Raw genomic sequence first — 7,641 nt, 5'->3', positions numbered from 1 at the left:
CCAAAAAATTTGGGGATTTGGACCTCGATTTGAGGTCCGATTTCAAAACAAATTGTATATTTGAATTCGTGGGGGAATGGGTAATCGGGTTTTGGTTCGAACCTCGGGTTTTGACCACGTGGGCCCGGGGGCGATTTTTGACTTTTTGGGTAAAACTTTAAAAAACTCATTTTCATGCATTGGGGTTGATTCATTTAGTGTTTATTAATGTAATTAAATAATTTGTGATTAGATACGAGCGATTTGGCGGTGGAATCAAGGGGTAAAGCTATAATTGAGGCTTGAGTTGTGTTCAAGGCATCCAGGTAAGTGTTTGGTCTAACCTTAGCTTGAGGGATTAGGAGTTTAGTCATATTTGCTATGTGTTTCTTGTGGAGTACGACGTTAGGCATGGTGACGAGTATCTATACGTCGGTGTCGAGCATGACCGTGAGTCTTAAATTGATATTTGTTGTATTCTTGAATAATACTATGGTTGCAATAGTGAGTAGATCTGTGGTATTGAGTAAAGGATTAGCTTATTTTCGTAGAAGTTATTTATGAGTTGGAAATTGTGATAATGGAGATGATTAGGAGTTGAATCGAGATTGGTTATAGCTGGTTCTCCCTTGCCGGGACGAATATACTTGTACTGTTGAGTTCCCTTGCCGGGATAGGGTATTTTATGGTTGATCCCTTGCCGGAATTTTTGTCATGATTACTATGAGCTGTATATTTGGAACGGATTGCGCGCCGCAATATTTTTATTTATGCATACATATATTATATTGGATCGGGTTGCACGCCGCAACATATATATATTATATGGGATCGGGTTGCACGCCGCAACATATATTATATTGGATCGGATTGCACGCCGCAACATATATATATTATTGGATCGGGTTGCACACCGCAACAGATATATTATATTTATTGGATCGGGTTGCACGCCGCAATAGTTATATATATATAACTATGGATCGGGTTGCGCGCCGCAACAGTAGTGTTATTAAATTATTTTAGATACTGTACTGTTCCTTCACATTTGTTTAGTTTCTGCTAAGTTGAACTGTTTCCCCGATGCATGTCCCCCCTTCCTTTTAACTGCTTATTTCTTGTTTATTTTCTGCAATATATTGTATATCTGTACAGGTTTATTTGGTAGTCTGGTCCTAGTCTCGTCACTACTTCGCCGAGGTTAGGCTAGGCACTTACCAGCACATGGGGTCGGTTGTGCTGATACTACACTCTGTGCTCTTTTTTCACAGATCCAAGTCCCGGAGTAGCATTTGGTCATCAGTAGTATATTGGGAGCTATCCTTCAGTCCGAGACTCCAAGGTAGCCCTGCTGGCGTTCGCAGGCCCGGCGTCTCTTCTTTCAGTTTTTATGTTCTGTTGTCATTTGTACTCGAGACAGACTATGTTCTTTTCTTTCAAACACTTATTTGTAGTAATCCTACACAGTCCGTGGATGTTGTGACACCAGGTTCTGGTTAGAGGCACGTGTTGGTCATCAGGATGTTTTGGTTTTATATTTTATTTAAGACTTCCGCTAAATTTCATATTCCGCGGTAATTTATTTGTTTATTTCCGGTAATTTAATTGGTTAAAATGGAATTAAAAACAAAAGGAGTTAATAATTTCTAAGATCGTAGCTTGCCTAGCTTCTACGAGTAGGCGCCATCACGACTCCCGAGGGTGAGAAATTCGGGTCGTGACATGTTATTTTTAAAGAGAACAAAATTCTTGGAGAAGATGATCCTTGGACGAAGCTTTCTTTACCGTAGGCATCTTTGGCCGAGGAAACGTTGCGTCTGTTCCTTAAAGAGAAGCAGTTTATTGTAGGGTTTTTTTTAAAATTAATTAAAAGAAGGGTAATTTTCTATAATTTTATAAAAGGCAGGATAAATTAGTAATTTGACTTTTGCTTAAAGAGCTTCCTGCTTTTAATATATTGTAGATAGATAGATATAGATATAGATATAGAGATAGACTTACAGATTCTAGCCAACACTGGAACTGGTTACATCAATATATTTTTCTTTACGGGTGGAGGTGCATTAGTTATTGATGGCAAGACAATTGTAAAGTTCAAAATGCTCCCAGAAACTTAGATGCATTTTGTTAAATTCTGGACTGGTCAACTTAATACTCTCTTTTTCTAGATAATGCAACCTTCCTTTTTTTTCTAGATAATGCAACTTCTTCTCTCCCTCTTCGCTTTTTATTTCTTTACTGAACTAGTTAAAGAAACCAACAAAAGAGGAGATAAATCCAGACCTAGCTCAAGGTCTACATGACAAAGTTGGTGGTGACTTTGCTGACCAAATGCTTTCCATAAACAGCTCCTTCAAAATTCTTGGTGCGTCCAGTCTTCTCTAAACACACATCTAGCGGCTCTATTGCGGCATCAAAGTTTGGCTATATGGAAAATAAAACACACATCATCAGCAACTAACATCAAGCCATACCATATTTCTTTTACTTAAATTGCCACAAAAGAAAAAAGAGCCATTAACCTCATAAAAGTAAGCCACGCAAACACGATATTTGGGGGAGTTATTGATGACCCGGTGCAATGTTGATTCATACATTCCGTTTGATAAGATCTACCAATAGTCAGCAGACAAGACTAGCTTAAGCAGAGGAGTAAGAATGATTAAAAAGTTGCAAAGCAAATTGCATACCTTCAACATATCTCCTATATTGCACACAAATGTGCCAGGGATAGGTGGTGCTGATATCCACTCGCCCGATTTGTTTCTCACCTTAAAACAACTCAATATGATTAGTAGTGAAAAAAAGAGATATATTTCATCAGCAACTCAGCCTTGTAAATTAGGATGAACTTCAAATCATAAAACAAAGATGTAAGATGAGGCTTTACAAATTAAATCTAGGGAGCAGGCAAGCTTTAAGGACTCGGAAGCCAATCTTCCTCAGTAACTTTCAAAGAAGGAAACAAAATTGGAACGAGGAAACATAATTGTACCTGAAGGGCAACTATGTCGTCATCCTGGTTGACTAATGTCAATAGCCCTATAAGATGAGAAAAAACTTATATCATGGTTGCTAATCAATGGGGATAGTATGCTATCTTTGTAAAGATCAGAAACTTTACCATAATCTGTATGGGCACCACTGAGATTTGTTCGGTTCCGAGAAACGAGATGGACAACAGAGAAAGCCAAAAAACATCACTCATTGGAAAAGAGATACACCAATAACAGAACAGAAAGAAAAAAAGATTTAAACAAGGAAAGATGTGACGACCGACACCAGCAACTTACCATCCAACATCATTGTCAGCCTTATCATGTCCATTTGAAATGGATGCAGCAGGGTAGCCAATTATTCGCAAGACCCAAAATGGATCACCACCTATTTCACCCTCCATTTCATCCGCTGATCCACCCAATGCCAGAGCAATTCCCCTCATTATCTTTCGTGATAGATCTGTCAGCAGTATAACACAAAAGTTCACCAACTTCTTTTCAGTTCCGTGTGGAAAACCTTATCAGTATACCCACTGCGAAAATGTCAAAGGAGCATGTAATAGAGAAAGGCACCTGTGCAACGGTCAACATACTCCTCCATTAACTGCTTGAAATTTGGAGGGTTACTTGGCCTGCATAAGAAAACAATGTATGTAGACCAAACAAAATGAAAAAACAACAAAATTCAAAGTCGGCATTTAGCAGTCAGTAGCATAAACCAAGGGTAAGAAATGGCAAGGGTTTTAAGATGTACAAGGGGAAAGGAAGGAAGGGGTAAGTGCAAAGATTATAACTAACTCGTGAACTTACCATATGTTGGATCCTTGCATAACTTTTCCAAGATCTCCATACATCCCATGTTTCACTTCTCTATAGCACTGCAACCAATAGAGACAAAAGTACATCAAAGACGATTTAGTAACAGAAACAGTAAAATTACTAATAATTATAATAGCTCATTTGGCCAAGCTTCTAAAATCAGCTTATTTTGAGAAGTGCTTTTCTCAAAAGTATTTTTCAAAAAAGTGCTTTTGGTGAGAAGCAGTTTGTGTTTGGCTAATTGATTTGAAAAGCACTTTTGAGCAGTAATTAGTGTTTGGCCAAGCTTTTGAAAACTGCTTCTAAGTATATTTTTCTCAAAAGTGCTTTTGGAAAGAAGCTACTTTTTTCTGCTTCTCCTCAAAAGCACTTTTTTCCATCTAAAAGCTTGGCCAAACACCTTAAATTTTGGCCAAAAGTGCTTTTGGCCAAAAAAAGCACGTTTGGACCCAAAAAAAAAGAACTTGGCCAAACAGGCTATAAAACAAAGTATTCCTATAAAAGCTGTATCGAGACATATGTGCACATAGAAACTGATATTGAGAGGAGTTCACATCTATACCATTGCAAACAGCAGAAATGTTGTCCGTAGTTGAAGAATGGTTTTAATAGAAAAAGCAATTTTTTCTCATTTTTGAGAAGAGCTTAATCAATTTGTGAATGAATTAATGATAACGTTCAAAGGTGAGCCAGAAACCCAAATAATTGAAACAAGACTGCAACAAGCCCCAATCACAATAGGTAAGGGTAAATAGGAATGACGTGACAATCTGTACACTGTTTAAAAGCTCTCTCTTCATCTAACACGCACGCGCATACACACTCTCTCTACATAGAAGATGTGACCAAGATGAGGCTAACAGCAGGAAAATAAGACTTCTCTTTTTGTTTTAACCATTGGCTACTTTAATGAGACAAATAGGACAGGCATATTCTTTCTTGCATTAACAGTTTGCCAGTGCATATCGTTTGCTCCATACAAGTTTGATATTGCCTTTCCTGGATCCAAAGACTGCATATTTATATATCTAGATTGTCCTATAGCCACAGTAATTCAATCAGTTCCAGTTTTACAAAACAATCAGAAACTGACCACACACTTCTAAACCTCCAAATAGTGAGCAAACAGTGGTAAACAGCTATCTAATGCATAATGTGTGAAAAATTCTACACATCTAATCCAAAACTTCAAATGGTAGGGTAAAGAGAAGCTACAGAAATAGAATCAGTAGAAATAATTTGCATTTGGGCCAGAATAAGAAAAGAATATAGCTATAAGCACGGGCTTACAGGTGAAACGGTGAAGAAACCCAAGAATAATACAACAAGTGGTACACTTATTATTTTCTGTAATATATAGGCCATAAGTAATTAGTATAACCTACATCAATAGCTTCATGTATATCAGGTATGCCTTTGGTTATATTCTCTCCGACTCTTTGATATCCTCTGCATTCAAGATACATAAGCAATCATTAGTTAAGATAATGTGTTGGATTTAAGATACTAGGTAAAGACTAGAATAAACCTGTATCCCGTTGCTGCAGAAAGTTTGATTTTGAGTTTCTCGTCATAGGGTTGATGAAAATACTCACGTGTGATGCCTCTAATCTCTTTCATAAGGGAAAGAGAAATACCATGGCCCTTCTGCAAGAACAGAAGACACAACAATTTAGTTTCACTAATACAGAAAGTAACAATTAACATTACGAAAGATCCAAACATGACTTAAAAGTAAGGAGAAGCTTAGCTTCTTTCACAGTGACAGCACACTGTTTTCCCCAATATTGTAAATTCAATAGATACAAAAAATAGGCTGCAATTAAGAAAGAAAAATTAGCAGGAGAAGAATAATTACCACATAAAAGAATCCAGCTTCTCTACAAGCATGATCCAATTGTCTAACAACTTGAGCTACACCTTCGTCGTGAGCCAAATTTGGATGATCCCACTTCTCTAAAAGAGGACTTATATCTGTCTCATAGGAAAAGATAAAATTAATTTTCACAGAACCAATTGAACAGTTTTAAGCAAGGTTTGCACAGCCATATCCAAAAAGTGAAGATAAATAGAAGTAAGAACTTGTAAATAGGGCTTGGAATTGGCTTGAAATTTTCGACCTATTATTGGGATAGACTTGAAATCTGTTGCCATGGTGCTTGGAGTTTTGTGTCTAGGCTCAAGCAACTCTTGCTCTTGCTACCTCTGTTAGGCGTTAGCTGATTCTTTTGGTCTCTTGTTTTTTGAGTAATATTCCTCAGTTATAATGGAGCCTAGCTGACTGCTACTTACTAGTACTAGGAGTATATAAACTCTCCAATCTATAATGATGAGTTTAGCTCAGTTTACCTGCTTTCACTTACCTAATTTTTACTGTGAAGTCCAACATCCTTTTACCGACTCTAGTTAAATAAAAACTTCAAAAAGTACATAAAATGTACCAAAATATTGTAAAAAATCACGAAATATAGAAAAAAAATTATTCTCTAGCAGTAATATTCTTTTTGAAAAAAGAGAATAATACAATTTTAAATTAATTATCTATATTATTGTAATTCATCCTTAAATTGTATATCCGTTATCCATGTTAGGTGTTCGCTTGGTAGGCCGATCTCCAAAAGATACTGTCTTGCCTATACAAATTGGGCGAGTTTGGTCCTGAAAACACACTTTGCGAGTTGAGCAAACGGGAAGGAATTTGTATGACTTGTACACCCAGGACGGAGCTAGCATAGAGTTTATGAATTCGACTTGTTGAGATGGTTAAAATGACAGCTGGTAACTGTTGTGAAGCTGAATGCTTAGAGGGTGACAGAGTTATTTGGGTGATAGCCATGTACTATAGTTTAGTCAGTTAGTTAGTTAATTAGTGGAGTAGGTGTTAATTTTATTAGGTTCACGCGTACAGTGTGTTGAGTTAATTAGCCAATGTAATCACTCTCATTTTCTGCAATTGAGAATCGATTACTTCCAGAACCTTATTCTTCTTTCTTCAATTTGATTTGAGCTTCAATTCTCCACACTTCAATGGTGGAATTTATCACAACCAAACTATAAAATCTCGTATTTATTTTTAAAAATCCATTGAATATGTACATCCTCCCCTCTCTCTCACGAGGGGCTTAGGAAGTGGCACGTGGATGCTCATTCTCTCATTGGCTTATGAAATTTATAAAATTTAAATTTTGATTTCAGCTCAGGTTATTAGTACGTGTAGAGGATAAAAGAAAGGGAATAGGAAAAACATTACTCCCTCCGGTCCAAATAAGTGATTTTTTGGCCTTTTTCTTGTGGTCCAAAATAAGTGATTTTTTCAGATTTCAAGAATGAAGTAATTATTTCTTTCCTACATTGTCCTTGAAGTAAAAGGTGTTGGAATATGTGTTAGGAGTTTTTATGTGAGATAGTAAAGGTTAATATGGTCAATTCCATTGCTAATAAATGCTAAAAGGTGGATTTCTTAATTTGTGTGAAAACATCCAAAAAATTACTTATTTTGGACCGGAGGGAGTACAAGTCTTGCACCTTTTTCAATGTAAAACAACAGCTTTTTCATTTAAGTTGTGACCATATTCTCCAAAAGTCCACATCTTATCTTTTTGTTCTTTATAAGTGATAATAGGTGAATTTGACTATAATCACACCTTAAATAATCACCTTCTTGCGTAGTTTTAATGCTAAAAGTGATGACAAAATGCTCTTATTAGTGCTTTTCATGATTTGTAGGTGATATATGTATAAAGACGGCTAAGGAGCAGTTTTGGAGTCAAAAGTGATGAAAAAGAGGCCAACTGTGAAATTTCCTAAGTGACCCGGGCAAAAACAGGCCGAAGATTCAGAGAAT

General features: G+C 36.6%; 1 protein-coding gene across 1 annotated transcript; it reads right to left on the bottom strand.

Annotated features, from left to right (window-relative positions):
- Positions 1-1,976: 1,976 nt before the first annotated feature.
- LOC109220574 (probable 2-oxoglutarate-dependent dioxygenase At3g49630) lies at positions 1,977-6,090 on the bottom strand. Its single transcript, XM_019385037.1, has 12 exons — positions 5,918-6,090; positions 5,656-5,771; positions 5,326-5,444; positions 5,183-5,246; positions 3,789-3,856; positions 3,552-3,610; positions 3,273-3,438; positions 3,104-3,123; positions 2,975-3,021; positions 2,670-2,750; positions 2,502-2,591; positions 1,977-2,403 (listed from the first exon to the last, which is right to left on the bottom strand). Exons 1-12 carry the CDS (start codon positions 5,949-5,951, stop codon positions 2,275-2,277), a joined length of 993 nt encoding a protein of 330 aa, XP_019240582.1. The 5' UTR covers positions 5,952-6,090; the 3' UTR covers positions 1,977-2,274.
- Between the last annotated feature and the right edge of the window lie 1,551 nt (positions 6,091-7,641).

Source organism: Nicotiana attenuata, unplaced genomic scaffold, assembly GCF_001879085.1.
Source record: "Nicotiana attenuata strain UT unplaced genomic scaffold, NIATTr2, whole genome shotgun sequence".
NCBI classification, from domain to species: domain Eukaryota; kingdom Viridiplantae; phylum Streptophyta; class Magnoliopsida; order Solanales; family Solanaceae; genus Nicotiana; species Nicotiana attenuata.
Note: the sequence above shows the minus strand (reverse complement) of the source record. Positions and strands in the feature narration are given on the sequence as shown.